This window comes from Arvicola amphibius, chromosome 15 (assembly GCF_903992535.2).
Source record: "Arvicola amphibius chromosome 15, mArvAmp1.2, whole genome shotgun sequence".
Classification (NCBI taxonomy): Eukaryota; Metazoa; Chordata; class Mammalia; order Rodentia; family Cricetidae; genus Arvicola; species Arvicola amphibius.
Window position 1 is genome coordinate 33,698,774 of NC_052061.1, and position 17,795 is coordinate 33,716,568.

At 46.5% G+C, this 17,795-nt stretch overlaps 1 protein-coding gene across 2 annotated transcripts; it reads right to left on the bottom strand.

Moving 5' to 3' along the window:
• Positions 1–940: 940 nt before the first annotated feature.
• Positions 941–14,625, bottom strand: LOC119801820 (pyrethroid hydrolase Ces2e-like). 2 transcript variants are annotated; one of them, XM_038312499.1, is made up of 13 exons: positions 14,469–14,601; positions 9,675–9,928; positions 7,114–7,318; positions 5,708–5,849; positions 4,857–4,990; positions 4,517–4,775; positions 3,980–4,078; positions 3,567–3,707; positions 3,390–3,470; positions 3,024–3,168; positions 2,490–2,627; positions 1,792–1,864; positions 941–1,344 (listed from the first exon to the last, which is right to left on the bottom strand). In XM_038312499.1, the coding sequence occupies exons 3-13, from the start codon at positions 7,251–7,253 to the stop codon at positions 1,158–1,160; spliced, it is 1,539 nt and encodes a 512-aa protein (XP_038168427.1). In that variant the 5' UTR covers positions 7,254–7,318; positions 9,675–9,928; positions 14,469–14,601; the 3' UTR covers positions 941–1,157. The 2 variants fall into 2 exon arrangements, with proteins under 2 accessions (XP_038168427.1, XP_038168426.1); XM_038312498.1 differs by lacking the exon at positions 9,675–9,928 and having other exon boundaries at positions 14,469–14,625.
• Between the last annotated feature and the right edge of the window lie 3,170 nt (positions 14,626–17,795).

Below are 17,795 nucleotides of genomic sequence, written 5' to 3' on the forward strand. Positions count from 1 at the left end.
CTCTTCTTCTACTGTGCGGGTTCTGGGTTCAAATTTATGTTGTCAGGCTTGATGGCATGTGCCTTTAATGGCTGAGCTGTATTGCTAGCTCAGAAACCCTTCTTTTTATAAGTTGCTGATTCAGATCTTTTGTTATAACAATAGAAAATGGGCTTATATGGGGCTTGTATGAATGGGGTCTGTGGGAACTTGTTTGTATGAATGGAGTCTGTGGGAACTTGTTTGTATGAATGGAGTCTGTGGGAACTTGTTTGTATGAATGGAGTCTGTAGGAACTTGTTCATACAAATGGGGTCTATGGGAACTTGTTTGCTGGCTTATGGTGGGAAGGGCAAAGTGCTACCCACGAGCCAGGACAGGATCTTGCTAAGATGTGAGAAAGGAATTCAGTCACCCAGGTTACTGAACTCCTCCCCAGGGTACATCACTAGTAGTGGAAGGCCTGAGAAGTGAGAGGAGAGGAAAGGAGGGTGGGTGAAGCTGAGGTGAGGGAGGCAGGGAGGAACCCTTGCCTACTGTAGCGCAAAGAAAGATGTTGTCTGTTGGGACTCACCCATCTATAGCCCCCTGTATGTTTACTGTGTATAACAGAAAGTGACCCTTATCAGGCTTAGCAAGGAACATATATCATGTATGGGAGCCTCCATAATTGTTGGGTGTATGAGTTTAATGACTGTGTAAAAGTGTGGATCCCCTCTTGCTGTGGGACAATGGTCTTGTATTCTGTAAAGATCTGTCACTTGTCTTGGTTTAATAAAATGTTGGTTGCCTAGTAGCCAGGCAGGAAGTATAGGCAGGGTGACCAGAACAGGAGAATTCTGGGAAGAGGATAGGCTCAGTCTATAGTTGTAACCCAGACCAAGAGGAAGTAAGATGAGAATGCCTCTTTGATAAAAGGTACCAAGCCACATGGCTAACACAGACAAGAATTATGGACTAATTTAAGATGTAAGAATTATTTAATAAGAAGCCTGAGCTAATAGGCCAATCAGTTTATAATTAATGTAGGCCTCTATGTGTTTCTTTGAGACTATATGATTGTGGGACCTGTTGGGATAAAAACCTCTGTCAACACCCTCTATCTCTTCTTAAAGTGTTTGGAAACCTCAGAATAATCCCACTCACATTTAGGACAAACTGTGACTTGACACAGGGTTCTATAATTCTGTATGCCTGCCCCCAGCCTCTTTTAGCTCCTGCATCTTTTGAGGCAGAGTCTGGGTCCAGAACTGCAGCCTTCTGGCCTTCAGGGCTCGGCCCACCGCAGGCTGGATGTCCAGCTGCAGGTACTGTTCGTCATGGTCAAACATGGGCCAGTGGGGTAGATCCTCACTGTTGGGGTTCCTGTAGACACATCCTCCCAGCAGGGGGAGCAAAGGTTACTTTGGGTTCTGCTGCACTTGGACCACATTCCCTGATTTGGGTCGGGACAATGGTCTAAGCAGTTAGGGAATTATGGTAATTTAGAGGCAGGGGCAGGTATACTGATATAGGAAAACAAGGAGACCTTACTACTGTCTGTTTCATGAGGGACAAAGATACCTGACATAATTTCCCCCCTCCTTTTCGAGGTATGCTCTAAAGAATAGTACTATAATACTACAGGTCCACATCTGTGTCACTGGGCGATGATCAGAGACCAGTTCCTACAGTTGTCTAAGTGGATCCTGAGGTGGGAATGAGGCTATCACGTAATGAAAGACCCACAATGGCTAATGAAATCACTAACCACAAGGGTAGCCCTGGATGTCAGTCAACTCCTTAGAGGTTGAGGGAGAGGCATGTTCTCACCCGTGCCGTGCAAAGTTGGTCCAGTACTTCATCATCACCATGCTCAGCTGCTCCTCCTCCTCAGTGAGGTCAACTGCAGAAGAGGGAGATTAAGGCTCCAGACTCTTGCTTCTCATGCAGCGTCCACTCAAGCTCTACACTCGCCATTCCAGCTGTAGCCTGGTCCCTTCTCTTCCCTTCCTGCCACCCATAATCCACTCCTGCACCTGCGCATCCTGTCATACTCATCCCAGCTTCCAGTGTCTACTCTTTTGGGCTCATTCATGCCCCAGAATGTCCTCCTTCCTTCCAACCAAAGGAGGTTGGGGATAATCATGCCTTTAGAATACCCCTCTCATGCTAGGAGTCATAGTGCTTGCCTCTAATGTCAGCACTCAGAGGACTGAGACAGGAGAACTGTCAAGAACTATGGGCTACACAGGAAGACTTTGCCTTAAAAAGTCAAAGCAAGCAAATAAGCAAGTAGTAGACAACCCATTCTACCATCATGCCTGTTTCTATGGCCCTTGCAGGTAGGGCCAGCTGGAGGAAACAGAGGCAGGAGTGGGAAGGGGTTGGGTTTCTAACCTCACATCAGCCTTTTGAGATACATCATGGTATACAAGTCAGGCTGTCTTTCCTCTGAACCTCAGTCCCCCCCACCCCACACATCTGAATATGCCTGAGGGGCCTGCCGCCTGGGGGATAAAGATACTCACCTTGGGTGCCTCCCCAAAATGATCTGAAGATAAAGAGAATCTCGTCACCATGGTCGGCCTTCACATGGGATGGTTTAGAGTCCTTGAAAAAACTGGGTCGATGCTGGAACTCATAGAAGTATACAGGGGCACGGGAACCTGCAGGCAAGGACAGGCTGAGAAAGTGGACCCTTGCCTGGGGATGCCCTTCCTCAACTGTGATGACAAGATAGCTGGATGTAGGGCCAAAGCTGGGCAGAGTTTGAATAGTGAAATGTAAAACCCCATGCTGGAGCAAGGCCTTAGGGAGGGACGCGGTTAAATCACGGTCTCGGAAATCTTTGCTATACAGTCTTATGATATTGTGATCACTTAGTTTCCTCACCAGTGAAATTTGGAAGTTTCCTATGTCTTAGACAAATCCCAAGAATTAGATGAGGGACATTAAGTGCCTGCCCTCAGACAGGGTGGGGGTCTGGACACCCCAGAGTTCAACTGTGCACCACGGCTTTGAGCTGCCTGTAGGCTTCGGATGTCAGCTCCAGATGTACTCACGCTGAAAATGTGCTACTTGCAGCGCAGGCATCACAAAGGTGAAGTCTTCCATCATCTCCTTGAACTGCACCTGGAGAAGCTGAGGGTCCTCATTGTCTCCCATGTACTCCTCCATAAGCAGGTCACTAAATTCAGGAGGCCACATCTGGCCCAGAGGGATGAGGGAGAGTTATGTCAGACAGGCCCTGAGGCAGTCAGGTCACAGCCTCAGGATGAAGAGTCTGGCCCAGCCATCAAGAAGGGTCCAGGCTCTGGGGGAACTCAACCCATAGGTACCACCATGGTTCAGTCTCTGTCCCTGCAGGTTGTTGAAAGAACAGGATATGGTGGAGATGCACTCTACTTATAGTGCCCAAGAAATCTCACCATCTGTGCTGCCCTTCTCCGCAGGATAGCTTGCACGGTCTGTCTGTCCAGTTCCTTCTGGGAGTCAGTGGCGCTAATGCTCTAAGTGGTAAGAGGAGAGTCTGTGCTGTGGTCAAGAGCACATGGAACTATAGAACAGGCTTCCCAGAGACCAAGGGACTTGTACCTGGGCCTTACCGAGGGGATGATCCAGCCATACTCATCATTATTGACACCAATAATGCTGGGGACAGATTGGAAGTCAGCAGAGGCAAGCAACTCCTTGGGATGCCTGGGCAGGAAGACACCATCAACTATGCCAGGGATGATCTTGAAGGCCTGAAGGAACATTGGCTGTTAAGGAGGAAGGCCAGGTCCTTGACAGTTCTGATCTTAGGCTATGTCTCCCACTCTTCTCTGTCTCATCTCAGGATTGTCACACCTAGTCTATGAGGTCCCACAGCTGAGTTACCATATCCTGGTGTTCATCTCTCTTCCTGGGTGCTAGGTTATGAGGGATGGAATGAAGGCAGTGTCCAGGGGAGTTGAAGGCAACCTAGGGCAGGATACCTTATTTCCTGTTGCCCCTCTATCCTACCATTTAGTCCAACCTTGTTAATAGCCATAATCTCGTCTTCAGTCTTGTCTCGTAGACAGTTCACCAGGGCCTCTGAGTCCACCTGCTCACATCCAGACAGGTTGGCAACCACCTATAAAGACATCAGGCCGGGGATGGCTCAGCCTTCCAGGCAGGAAAGGTTTTTTACCAAGGTGCCGCTTGGGTTCAGGTGTTCCTCATATCTCATGAAGTACATGTGTGTGTAGGTATGCACATTATGGTGGGTGTGAAAATTGTTTCTGTGTCCTGAATGTTTAGAGGTGAGAGCCAGAGGGACTGTCACATATGATGACATACATGCTTTGTTTATACCATCACCATGCCCGAGCACGGTTCAATGGAATACAAAGTCAGTGGGAAGCAGAGAGGAGCACATTCTAGCCTTCAGCTCTTTAGAAATTCTTGTACAGGGGGCAACTGCCTGGTTACCTCCATGGTCCTTGTCCACATTGGTCAGACAGAGAACCAGAGTTTCTGAGGGTGAAAGCTGAGGCAACAGCTCAGGGTTGGGGTGATTGGGGACACTCACTCTATAGACTGCTTCAGAGGATTCTGAGATGAGGCTTGACATGAGGGCCACCCCACTCTCCATGATGGCTCTGTGGAAGAGTCCTTGGGACATGGGGGACACAACATGTGAAGACACACTTGTGCCACCTGCAGACTCGCCAAAAATAGTGACACAGTCAGGGTTGCCTCCAAAGTGGGCAATGTTCTGCTGGACCCAACGTAGGGCGGCCACTTGGTCCAGGTAGCCCCAGTTGCCTCTGGCATGCTGGTTTCCAGTGCTGAGAAGTGGCAGGGACAGGAATCACAAGGATGCCCTTATTTTTCTCAGCTCCCATTGCCCAAACCAGTCCCAGACTCACCTGAAGAAACCCAGGACACCCAGGCGGTACTGGATAGTGACCACCACCACATCCTCAGTGGCTGCCAGCATGGATCCATCATACAAGGAAGCCATGCCTATAACCAGAGCACCACCATGGATCCACACCATCACCTGAAGAAATCAAGACAGGTGCCATGTGTCTCCCATATAACCCAGCTGGCTTCCCTTCAGAGTTGGTACAACTTCTTTGGTGAGCAGTTGCCCACATAGACAAATGCCCAGTTTGGATATCCTGGCATTTCTATGGGTGAGAGGTTCAAGCACAGCCATGAACACAAGCCTTACTCTCTGTTTGGAGTCCACCCCAGCACCAAAGCCTGACTGGATTATTCTCAGAAACTCTGGGAGAACAATAGGGATATTTCCTTCATTATGTCCCACAAAAATTAGTCAAAGTGTTTTTTTTTTTAAGAATTATATTTAATTGGTGTTTTGCCTGCATGGATGTCTGTGGGAAGGTGTCAAAAGCCCTGAAAGAAGAGTTACAGACAGGTATGAGATACCATGTTGGTGCTGGGAATTGAACCTAGGTCCTCTGGAAGAGCAGCCAGTGCTCTTAACCACTGAGCCATCTCTCCAGCCCCCCAAAGTGTTCTTAAGTCTCATCAGTTCAACAAAAATCAATGACTACATCATTGGTGACTTCAGAGTGCAGCCACTGAGCACCCACTAGATCTAGACATAAGTTGGCAGCTGGTTAGATTATACAAAGAGATTAGATTATCATGATTATATAACAGGGTGCACTGCAGCATGGCCCGAACTGATCTAATCTTTGTTTAGAAGAAATGCCCTCTTACCCCAGAATGAGCAGGACTCTACACTCACAGGCAGCTTGGAACCCTCGTGGGCATGGTCTGGTGTATAGATGTTAAGATAGAGGCAGTCCTCAGACATGGGGATGGGAGGCAGGGTCAGCTTCAACAGCTTAAAAGCCTGCATATTCAGTGCACTGATGTCCTGCAGACACCTGGTGACCAACCGTGACAGACAGTCAGCCCAGGGACATAGGGTGTCCAGAAACAGATTCGCAGGGAATATGCTTCCAAATATCCTATGCACTTCCTTCCTGATGTCTTGATGATGAGTCTCTAAGTTCCTGCCCATCAAGGTCAGACTATGGGCTCTGGAGAAGCTGAGATGGAGCCCAGATGTCTAGTATAATGTCTCAAGGTTGTTGGGGGGCTTGGATACTCCTCCTCCTTAGGGTGGGAAATCAAGATCTTAGATTGAAGATATTGACATTCACCATTTTTCACCCTAGTCAACCAGTTCCGGAACAGGACAGCTGTGTTACACTGGAATTCCTGAGTGAGTGGAGGCTAGTTTCCCATAGGGTAGTGGGGACCTCCCTCATCCCAAATCCAGACTTTTGGGATCCCCATCTCTTCCATAATATCCTGTTAGAAGCACATTGTGACATCTTGAATGTTAACTTGATGAGATTTAGAGTCACTATGGAAACAAACCTATAGGCTTGTTTGGGAGGCTCTTTCTAGGTTATTTGAGATAGGAAGACATGACCTCCAAGTGGACAGTACTACTCTGTTTGCTGGTGCCTTGAACTGAATAGAAAAGAGATAGTAAGTTGAGCATATCTCTCTCTCTCTCTCTCTCTCTCTCTCTCTCTCTCTCTCTCTCTCTCTCTCTCCCTCTCCTTCCCTCCCTCCCTGTGGGTGTAATGTGAAAAGTCACCCTACATTCCTGCTGCCATGACTTTCTTACCAAATGGGCATTACCCTTGAATTATATATCAAAACAAACTCTTCCTCATTAAGTTGCTTTGGACATGTATTTTGTCCCAGCAATAAGAAAGGCACCTAACATACATATATACTTATTTCTTACCTTGTGACATCTAGCCCTGTAGGGACAGTGGCAGTGGAAGGTGGAGTTTGCACGGAGCTACCATTGTCCTCTCTAAGGACCTAGTTTCTGATGTTGTTAGTTGGGGATCTTAGGTCTTGGGAAGTGAACCCAAACCTCTCCCAGAGACCCTTTCCTGGATGTTTGGGAACACTAGAACTAGCCTGATCGGTGCCATCCAGATGCCAAGCCCTGAATTAAGAGGCTGGCAGAGTTGTTTTGCTCACTTAATATTAGAAAGTTCTGAAAATGCTCTGGGAAATTTCCCCGCACAGTAGAAAAACGCTGTGAACTTGAGATGAGGAACTACTGCCATCTGGTGCAGAGTTCACTGTACCCACCAACCCCAGGGCCTCAGGAGAACTTACATGGCCGGATGGGAGGTCCCATCTCTCACACCCCTCCATGGCTCAGGTGGCTCAGGGGGAGCAAAGCGCAGTGGTCCTAAAGGTGGCTTGGCAAAGGGAATTCCCAGGAAGCTGTGGATACCCACATCAAGGCCCTTCATGTGGACGAGGCTGCCTTGTATCTGGCCTGTGTGTGTGGTCCTGATGGGTCTGGATGAGTCCTGGCCTGTGGATGGAGAGGTGACATCAAGTTTGGGCCTACACAATCAGCTGTCACTGCAGTAAGGGTTTTTTCACCCACTTCTTTGTCACCCTAAGCTCAGTCTCTTCCAAGGACCAAGGACAGCAAACACTACTTTAATGCATTTCTTGTTTGTCACATGACCTCAACATCACCACTGTCCAGGACTCCGTTGATTTGACTGACACACAATAGGGGTGCTTGAGTACTGAATGCTAAGATTTAGGGATATATTGGGAGAACTTTACATAATGAAAAACCACTGAAATGGGTAGTTATGGTATTTTAACTGTGTCTCAAAGGTTGTGATACAATGGTGACCTGCTTGCAAGATACGCTGGTGCAATAAGGCACAACAGTCATGAGAGTCATCAACCACTATCTTATTGGATTTAAGGCCCACTCCATGTGTGATGGAACCCATGCCGGAAACTGGGTGGGTGGCCTAGAACCCGATAGCCTGGGGGAAACATGATTCCTAATGACCTTCTATTGTACTCATAGATCAGTGTCTTGCTCAGTCACCATTAGAGAAGCTTCCTTCTGCAGTATGGGAACAAAGAAAGAGACCCCTAACTGTACAATGTGCAGAGACTGAGAGACCTTGGAACATTCAGCCCTAAATAGCGCCTCCATCAAATGTCTCCTCTCAGGACTCAGGAAACTGCAAGGGAAGAAGCAAAAGGACTGCAAGAGCCTGTGGGGATGGAGGATACCACGGAAACAAGCAAGCCTTCTAGAGCCAACAGGACGGACCACATATGGACTCATACGGATTGTGGCAGCAAGCAGAGGGCCTTCACAGGTCTAAGCCAGATGGGGTCCCAGCACTGAGAGGGGAAGTGGACACCAGCCCCCATCCCTAACCCAGAAACTATCTCCAATTGGTAACCACTCACAAAGGAAAACATGGTTTTCTCATACAAACCACACTTAAGTGCAGCCCGCATGCCCAGCTGTAGATGCCCAACACGAAATGAATGCAATGGTATTGTTCAGTAGTTTCCTCTCTCTCTCTCCCTCTCTCTCTCTCTCTCTCTCTCTCTCTCTCTCTCTCTCTCTCTCTCTCTCTCCCCCCCCCCTTACAGGGCTTTTGCTTATGTATTATAGTTTCCAGTTTTGCGTTTTTTTATGGGATTTCAGTTTGTTTGAATATGTGTATCTCTGTTTCTATACATGCTGAGTGGGTTTCTTTTGGGCCCTCATTTTACCTGTTTGTTTTGTCCTATTCATGCTTGTTTTAATAACAACAACAATAAAATAATAATTATTATTAGATGCCTGTTTGTTTTTGCATGAGATAGAAATGATAGATGGATAGATAGATAGATAGATAGATAGATAGATAGATAGATAGATAGATAGAATTTAGGTGGGTAGGGAGGATCTGGGAGGAGTTGGGGGAAGGGAAGCTATAATCAGAATATATTACATAAAAAATCTATTTTCAACAAAAAATTGAAAAGGGCAAATTAGAATAAAAAACCCTATAAACTACATACTAATTTATAAATCTTGATCTACTTAAGACTTAATTAAGAGACTTTGTATTAACAACAGTTGACTAAGATGAGGGAAGAGGAAGGAGAGTTCGAAGCTACTTGGACTACATCCCAAGACTGCATCAATCTTCCCCAACGCTGAAGTCCCTCAAAGTACTGGAAATGTATTTGAGTGTTACAGTGCTGGCCAGGAATACAAGAGGCCTTGGTTTTTATCTCTAAGACCATGGAAAGAACAAATAAAACAAAGAAACCCAAACAGACATGCTTTGACTGGGCGAGATGGCTCTGCTTATAATTTCATCACTCTGAGAGCTGAACCAGGAGGATTCAAAAGTTTGAGGTCATACCTGGCTATAGATGGGTTCAAGATTAGCTTGTGTTACACAATAGACATTGTCTCAAAACATAAAACAAATCAACAACAACAAATTTAAATAAACCATAAGCATGCACACAAGACAGAAAAATTGAAAAGAAAGTTGATTATAGTGAGAATTAACTGTTGAAGCATCTAACTCTGTGAATCTATCTACCTATTTCTATGTATGTATGTATGCATGCATGTATGTATGCATGTATTCAAGTATTGATGTATTTATCTGTGCATCCATGTATTTATGTATGTCTATGCATCTAAGTATCTGTCTATATCTATCTATCTATCTATCTATCTATCTATCTATCTATCTATCTATCTATCTATCTATCACATGTCAGTTTTTCCTTCTCCTTCTCTATCGTCACAGGGAATATAACCACATGAGATAACTGGAGTTTGCATCAAATAATGGCAAAAGAGCAGGACGCAATCCTAGTACCTCTAGGTTGTGCCAGACCCGGAAATGTTGAAGGTGGATTTGGAGCCCTGTTGCTTCATTAAACATGTCTTCTCATCCCAGGACCTCTCCTTCCTCCATGCTGTGCAGGCCTCAGGCAACCCCAGCCCACGATGTGCTTCGGGAGGGAGGGTGTATCCAGTCAGGGCTCCTTCCCTTGCTATTGTTTCTCCGAGACCATTCACTTTTCTTGTACCTTCTGTCTAGTTTCCTCTTTCACTAGTGTAGAGCTGACTGCTCTAAGCCAGGATTTGCTGGGAAACAAAGAATTCAGGGGCTATTGCTACATCACTCATTATAGCTTCACATGGACCAACCAGTTTCAAGTCACCTGTACAGGAAAGGCCAGAACTGGCAGCCGCTCATGGGTTTGTTCTGTTTCTCCCCTGTGGTTTGTTTGCCAAAAGTGGCAGCGCTGAGGCATAGATCTGTGGAGAGGCAGGATAGTGGAGGGTGACGGGATCATGGCTGCCCTCGAAAAGGCTTTATGCTGGCCTTTTGGAGTTAACTGAATCTCACAGAGTGGACTGCTTTCTTTGAGAGACAGCAGGTTGTAATCACAGTCAACTTGGCCCATCTCCTGTCTATTGGTCAATCCCTGTCCATATTGTCTATCCACGGAATATCATTGCCACGTGTTGTGACAGAGCTCCAAGACCCCTATCAGAGTCTCCCCAGAGAGCATCACTCATAATGGATTTTCTGACTTCGGTGCTATGAATTAAAGGAGCCATTTTTCTTTATGCATTATCAAGTGTTGGCTATTTTGTCATAACAATACAAAACAAACATGAGGCTGTTTCATAACAATACCTGAAGAGAGGGAAATGGGACTGGAACACAACGGTGTGCGAATATTGGAAGGGTTTGGAGGGACAATCTATAACTAGAGTCCTATTTTAAACATTATAAATTGTTATGGTGAGGGCTCTTCATAGATGGTTTACATGGTCATGTGCAGAATGCCAGTAGCAACGCTGACAGTAAAGACACACCGAGGAAGTAGCAGGAGAGAGTGAGAGCCATCCTGTTATAAACTAGGGTGAAGGGCACAATGTGAAGGTGACAATATTTACAAAGAAGCTGGCTGCATTGTACCCACACTCTAAAGCTCACAGAAAGCCAATTTTAGGAGTGATGCCCAAAAGGGTTTGGAGAAAGACATTTTTAAGTAAACTATAGAGGGAACTGTGTGAGTCTTCTGGGCCATATCTAGCGAAATTCACAATAATCCCTGGTGAGGGAAGTCAGAAATCTGAAAATTCACATCATGCCCATGTAAAGAGCAAAGCGCTCTGGTAAGAGTGGGACAGAAAGAAACACTGGATAGAGGAACCCTGGGCTCAGGATGCCCCCAGAACCATGGGAAAGGCGCTCTGGAGACATCATAGAATCTTCCACTTTGCCACCATCTTCCTCCTCTAACCTCCTATCGCAACTGAGAGGCTTGGAGGGTTCAGGGAACAGGCATGCTCCACATGCTCACTGTTCAGGCTAGCATTAGGCTTCTGCTTCTAGCATTCTGGTACAATGTTGTACATCTGCTCTACCCATGGTTGAACCAGTCTAGAGATGGCTCTTGACACTGATCCAAAGGGGTCAAGCAGAATATCTTGAGGGTATTTACCTGGCACTAATTTGTTGGACACAGAATTCAAGGACTTTAGGCCATAGCAGGTTCCACTGAAATTTCTAAGAAAAACTTGGGAGACTCCACTCCAGCAACGGTGCTAAGATTTTTAGTGAGAAAGCCTTGAGATCTGTGAGTGGGACCATGACTCTTGAGATTTCATAACTGAACTAATATAGGCAGTTGGCAGCAGCAGGCTATGAAAGCCAAGAGGCCACAGCTACACCATGAGAGAGCAACTAGGTAGGCTGCAGCCAGAGTGCTGTTTTGAAGGAGAATGTCTCCACAGGCACAGATATTTGAATATTTGGTCCCCAGTTGGTGGTTCTGTTTGGATATTTGTGGAAGACTTGGCCTTGCTGAGGGAGGTCCCTGGGGACAGGGGTTTGAGTTTTCAAAAGCTATACCCCATTCCCATTTCACTCTCCTGCAGTTTGAGATGTGAGCTCTCAGCTGTATCTGCTGCTGAGTGCTGTGTTGCTGTCCTCACCGTTCTGGACTTGTATCCTTCTGGAACCATATGCCAAAATAAACCCTTTCTTTTATAAGTTGCCTTGGTCAAGGTATTTCATCACAGAAATAAAAAAGTAACTAAGACGGGAAGCAGTGTCACGAGACAGGGGTGGGAACACTGAGTTCCTGAGGTCTGCTGCCTGCTCTCATGGGCACAGCGTGCTGGACTTTGAGAAGTTTGAGAGGTTTCAGAGGTTTGAGAGGCCCTTGCACACTTTTCTATTTGTCTGTTCATTCTTTTTGCAATGGGAATGTCCTCGTCAGGTTTCTATTGCTGTGAAGGGAACTTGGAGGAGAAAAGATTTATTTCATCTCACAGATTACAGTCCCGAAGGGAAGGCAAGACAGGAGCTCACGGCAGGAATTGGAGCAGAGGTCAAGGAAGAATGTTGTTTACTGGTTTTGCTCTCCATGACTTGCTTAGTCTGCTTTCTTATATATAACAAAGGATCACCTGCCCAGGGGAGGCATTAATGTGGGTCCTCCCACATTAATAATTAATCAAGAAAATGCTCCCACAGACTTGCCTATGGGCCAGTCTCCTAGAACTGATTTCTTGGTTGAGATTCTTTTTTCCCAAATGCGTCTAGGATTCTGTCAGGTTGACAGAAATCAACTAGCACAAGGAATGTTTACTCTGTGCCTGTTTCAACTTTAATTCTTAAAACCACCACACTTGTTTTTGACTTTAGAAACTCCCAGCTAGAAGGCATTTTCCTTGAATTTCAGCTGTAATATGGGACTTTAGAATCATGCCCAAAGGAGTTAAGTTTTGGGGACTGAAAGCACAACATGATCATATTCTGCGCTGTGAGAAGGACGTGAACCTGGGGACTGGGATAGAATGCACGGATTTGTATACGTTTTGTACCCCAAAGATTCATATACTGGATGCATACCATAAGGTGGGGGCTACTGAGGTGGTGGAACCTTTAAGGAGTAGGGCCTGGGGGAGGTGGCTGAGCCATGGGAGTCCTCATACAGGGATTAATGATTTCATACAGGGAGTTTGAAACAGGTTAGGTCTTGCAGTGAGAGTGAATGTGAGCTCTCAGAATGACTACGGCCATTCCTAGGGCATATTTCTTCTTCTTGAACCATGTGATCTCTCTGCATGGGCACCTACTGTGACAGGTTGTGACGAAGCTGGAAGGCCCTAAACAGTCTTGCTAGAGTGAGCCACCTGAACATGAATTTTCAAACTCTAAATTGGGAGCTGAACAAGCGCACTTCCTTTGACCATTATGTGGCTTCAGACATTTTGGTGCGGCTATCCGATCCACTAAGATGTGCAAGTGAAAAGGCTCACTCTCCTCTGTCACATGCTGCTCACACAGGGTTTCATGCGGAACGAGAATACTGTCCATGCAATTTCTCGTCAGTTACCAGCTCCAGGGTGCTGTTTGTTACAGCAATGAACAAAAATATGCTAGAATGTCCATGGTTTTAGATTTGTCCCATTAACTGATTCTCCTTGAAGTGAAGCCATTGAGTGGCCTTAGGGAGCTCTAATACGTCGTAATGTGAGGCGATCAATCTCCTTGCTAGGAAGAGTTAAATTGTGGTGCCAGGAATGGAGTGAATTTGTAAATATTTTGGTTGAAATCAAGGGCCAAAGCCTCCATCTATTCTTAGACAACTCCTGAGCCCTGTGTGTAAGGCCCAGGGACCCTGATGTTTCCTGTAGAAGGAACAGGAGTGGATGAGACAGAAGGGGGTGGGATCCACATTTGTGCTCTCCTATGACTTGTTAAAGATACTTCCTGATATGGGCTCAAGCCAAGCACTATTTAAAATGGGAGCCATTAGAGAGGCTAGGGAGATCCCTTGCCTGGAAGGTCCAGGTGAATTTTGAGAGCAATGCAAATCAGGTGAGGGAGAAAGGCCAATGGAGGCAAGGCATGAAGAACAGGCATGTGGAAATTGGAAAACTACAAAAGGATGGCAAGAATTGGGGCCTTCAGGTGGGGCCCTGGAGGGGAGAGGATAAAGACGGAGGGACACGTTCAGGAATTCTGCCCACTTAACTCCAAATAATGTGGAAATTGTTTGGCAGACACAGAGTGCTGTCACCTTTCCCCTGGAAGCCAAGTCCCACCACTGCCTCAGGTCAGGCCAAATGTATGATGTCAAAAGCACCCTGGGACCCTTCAGAGCCAATTTCAGGTGCAGGACTGAGCTCCTCTGTCCTCAAGAGTGGGCAGCTTTTCTTGAATACCTCTGAGAAAGCCATGCTTCCCCTCTGGCCAAGGAAATGACACATTAAAGTCAAACGGCCATGGGGGGGTACCATCTTCTTGCTTAGTACTTGCTTACAGCTGCAGCTCCAGCCCCGAGCCCAGGAGGGCAAGTCCTGACTCCCCATTTAGAGGCTGCTTGCTGTCTGGCCTTGTTCATCTGCAATTCCTCCAAACCCCTTCACTCTCAGCTCCTTCCTTGAAGGTGGACATCCTTAGTTAGCCTTTCTGCTCTATGACTTAGGGGGCCCACTGTGACTCCCAGGGGGAGCATCGCACAAGCGCAGGGTTCGGGAGCAATGAACTTCACCATTTCAGCCCTTCCTTGCCCATTTCCTCCCTTAGTCTCCACTCTGCCTCTGCACAATTTGGCAGCTCTGACACAGTTCCCCGTCACTCCCACGAAAGCCTCACCCTGAACCTGGAGGAGAAGCAGGAGCCCACAGGCCACGGTGGTCAGCCAAGCAGGAGTTTGTTCCAGTCCCATGGTTTGTGCCCAGGAGTGTGTCTGAATCCTGTAGGCAGGTCAGGCTTTACCAGAAGGCACCCGAGGACCAGAGCTGGAGTTTGGACCCAGCAGAGTGTGGGCGGGGCCCTGGGCGGGGCCTGGGAGGTGGGTGCTGAAGGAGACCAGCACTGAGCAGCTGAGCTTGTGAAAGCCATAATCAGGAGATAGGAAACGCAATCCCTTTCTCACATTCTGCGTTCCTGTGGCCTCCTCTGAAGGTGCTATGTGTCATCTGTAGCTCCTTCGATACAGTGACTTGAACCTGAAATCTGCCGTCACAGAGTTCATTGCCATGACAGTCACTTGTCCAAACACGACATTGGGGATGAAAGGGCAGAGCTGGAAGCTGTAACTGGAGATGACAGACGGGCTTCTCTGAAGTGACATACCTTCAATGACCCTCATTAGAGAGTGAACACACCTATTATGGGATGAAGGGACCTGGGAGAGCAAATACATGAAACTGCAACTCTTCCCTTAATCCTGAAAACTCCTCTGTAGTTTCTGGACTTGTCCCTGCCCATGTCCCTTAATCCTCATAGTCATGGTCTGAAAATCCCTATGGATTCTTCCTTGGTCTCAGGGACATTTATGTATGTGTGTCTACACACATGCACATGCACGTGCATGCACACACATATATATATATAAATACATTATTAATGAAGAAAAAACTCGAGCATTTTTGAGTATATTCGGTAGGTGATGGCAAACTTAGATCCACAGAACCTGGAGGAATAGAGAGAGAAACAGAAGCACGCACGCAGAGTCAGAGTATGGAAAGACTGAGATGGAGATGCAGAGGAAGATGGAAGCAGACGTTAAGAGTCTGCGGGAAGGGCCAGAGAGATGGCTCAGTGGGTAAGGATGCTGCCACGGGGACTGATGAGCTGAGCTTGATCCCTGGAATCCACACAGTAGGCGGGGAGAACTGACTCTCAAAAGTTTTCCTCTGCCTTCCACCTGTGTGCCATGGCATGTGAGCACAAGTGTGCATGTGTGTTTGTGCATGCGTGTGTGCTCACACACACAGACACAAGACACACACACAGAATAAAAATGGAAAAAAATAGAAGTCTAGTGAGAGCAGGTTCGTTGATTAACATAAGTAATCTCACAGCTTAGGAGGTTGGGGCAGGTGGATCCTGAGTTTGATTACAACATAGATTATACAGGAAGACTGTGTGTCAACCAACAACATCCAAATGCACAAATCAAAAAAAAAAAATTAAAAAAAAAGAAAAAAAAGAACAAAAGAAAAATGAAACAAACGCATGAATCATAGCAGTAGTAATAATGACAACAATAATATGAATAAAATAAAGGTTCAAAATATCTGTGATACAATATAGGAGCACACCTGCCCCTAGTAATTCTTCCAGTTAGGCCCTATCTCCTAAAGGACCCACAGCCTTCAAAATAGTCCTCTAGCTATGGGCAAACATGAGCTTGTGGGTCACTAGCCCATAGTAATTACTGAAAGTCTAAAAAGTACCCCGAGATTGCTGTTGGTGAACTGTCCTGTGTATTCAGAGAAATGAGAGCCACATGGCAGAGTAGTGAGACTCAGTGCTGACCTTCCCTGCAACAGAGTCTCGTCAGAACACTTGAAGGCTTGGTATTGGGGGAAAGGTGCTGAACAATCAGTCACACGAGCTCCCGATACCAGAAGCCAGTGCTGGTTCACGTCTCACAAATGTGGCAAATGAAGCCCCACAGACACCGAGTGAGGATGAAAGTTACAGAGTTTATCTTCAGGGAAAGGGGAGCGTCTGAGAGCGAGGGGGGTGCAAGGCACGATGATTCCAAACAAGATCAACAGTCACCAGGATCCCACCCGACAGAGGGACCCAAAGATTGTTTACATTGTCCTGCTTTTGCTTAGGGGGATAAAAGGGCTCTGCAAAGAGGAGGGGAATGCGGGGGCAGCAGCATGGGCTGCCAGTCAGCACACTGTTGGTTGTCTGCCTCTGATTTTCCTTCCAGGAATCAGGAAAGTCTTTTCAGCTGCGCTGGGCAAGTGGTTTTCAGCATATACCAAGCTTACAGTAATGAAACCCCAACCTGACTGCCTGGTGAGGTGCAGCCAATTACTGGTCTCACCAGGAGCCCAACAATGTATTAAGCCCCCAATGAGAGCATCCCTCTGCTCAGTTTCTTAATCAAGGCTCAACATCAGCCTCATCTATTTCCTGAGTAGGCAACTAGAAATCTTTGTTTTCAACCCAAAGGTCATGGTGCGTTATGATTTGTATTCAGTGCAGTGGCTGGGAAAGGAGGGACTGAGCTCTGGAGAAATGGCCCAAGTAGGGCGAGATGGTGAGAGGTAGAGGAATGGGGAGGTCCTAGGGCCTGCAGGACATGAGGCACTCACCACTCCTTAATGACAGAGAAAGTGTTTTGGGGAAGCAAAAGTACAGACAGAGCAGAATTTGGCACCTTTGTAAGGGTCAAACTGCAAGAGACATTGTACTGCTGGGGTTGAAACATTTAAGGAAATCAGTAACATGGACTATCAAGAAAATTAGAGATGACCAGGAAGTCAAGAGGTTTCTAGAGCATCCATAAAGGGCAGGAAGACACCTCCATACAAGGAGAAGCTTGCTCAGGGTACCAGGGGCAAGAGTCTCTTCTGATGCCATCACATTTTCAGGACACACTCATTGGACAAACATTTTCACAGAGGTGACAGACTCAAGCAAGGGTGGGCTTCACACTGCCTGCAGAACTCCTGATCCAAAGAGCAAACTTCAGAAAATGGGGCACTGAGAAACCCATGTAGTTCTGATCAACTCCCTTACTCCCGACCCAGATGGAAAATCCCATGATCATGCCTAGTTCTGCTTCTGCAGGCATTTGTAAAATTTCATATACAGGGAAAATATGTAGGGATTTTTTTCTCATCAGTTGGCATCCTTTGTGGCTGATGTCAGAGACCTTTATGAGCTATGGTCTGAAAACCAAGTTTATTTGCTGAAATCTAATTTCTGATCCAATGCTATTAAGAGTTACGACTCTGGGAAGGTCCAAGAGTGTCATTGTTTGCTGGTTCTATCCAACGAGGATGCAATGTGAAATCTTTTGAGCCAGAGGCCTAACTTTCACCACAGAGCAAATCTGATGACATTTGACCTTGGATTTCTTGGCTTATAAACATGTATAAATTTTTTTTTGGTATTTGTATGTTATGCAGATTATAATTTGTTTAGAGATGTTGGGCTTACTATGTTGCT

What these genes read in the sequence shown, in the direction of transcription:
- LOC119801820 (XM_038312498.1), bottom strand. Translation starts at nt 14,541, where the DNA reads ATGGGACTGGAACAAACTCCTGCTTGGCTGACCACCGTGGCCTGTGGG. An exon ending in GGTGTCCTGGGTTTCTTCAG is followed by an intron (nt 4,776 to 4,856) that starts GTGAGTCTGGGA and finishes GCCACTTCTCAG; the next exon opens with CACTGGAAACCAGCATGCCA. An exon ending in GGAGAAGGGCAGCACAGATG is followed by an intron (nt 3,169 to 3,389) that starts GTGAGATTTCTT and finishes CCTCTGGGCCAG; the next exon opens with ATGTGGCCTCCTGAATTTAG.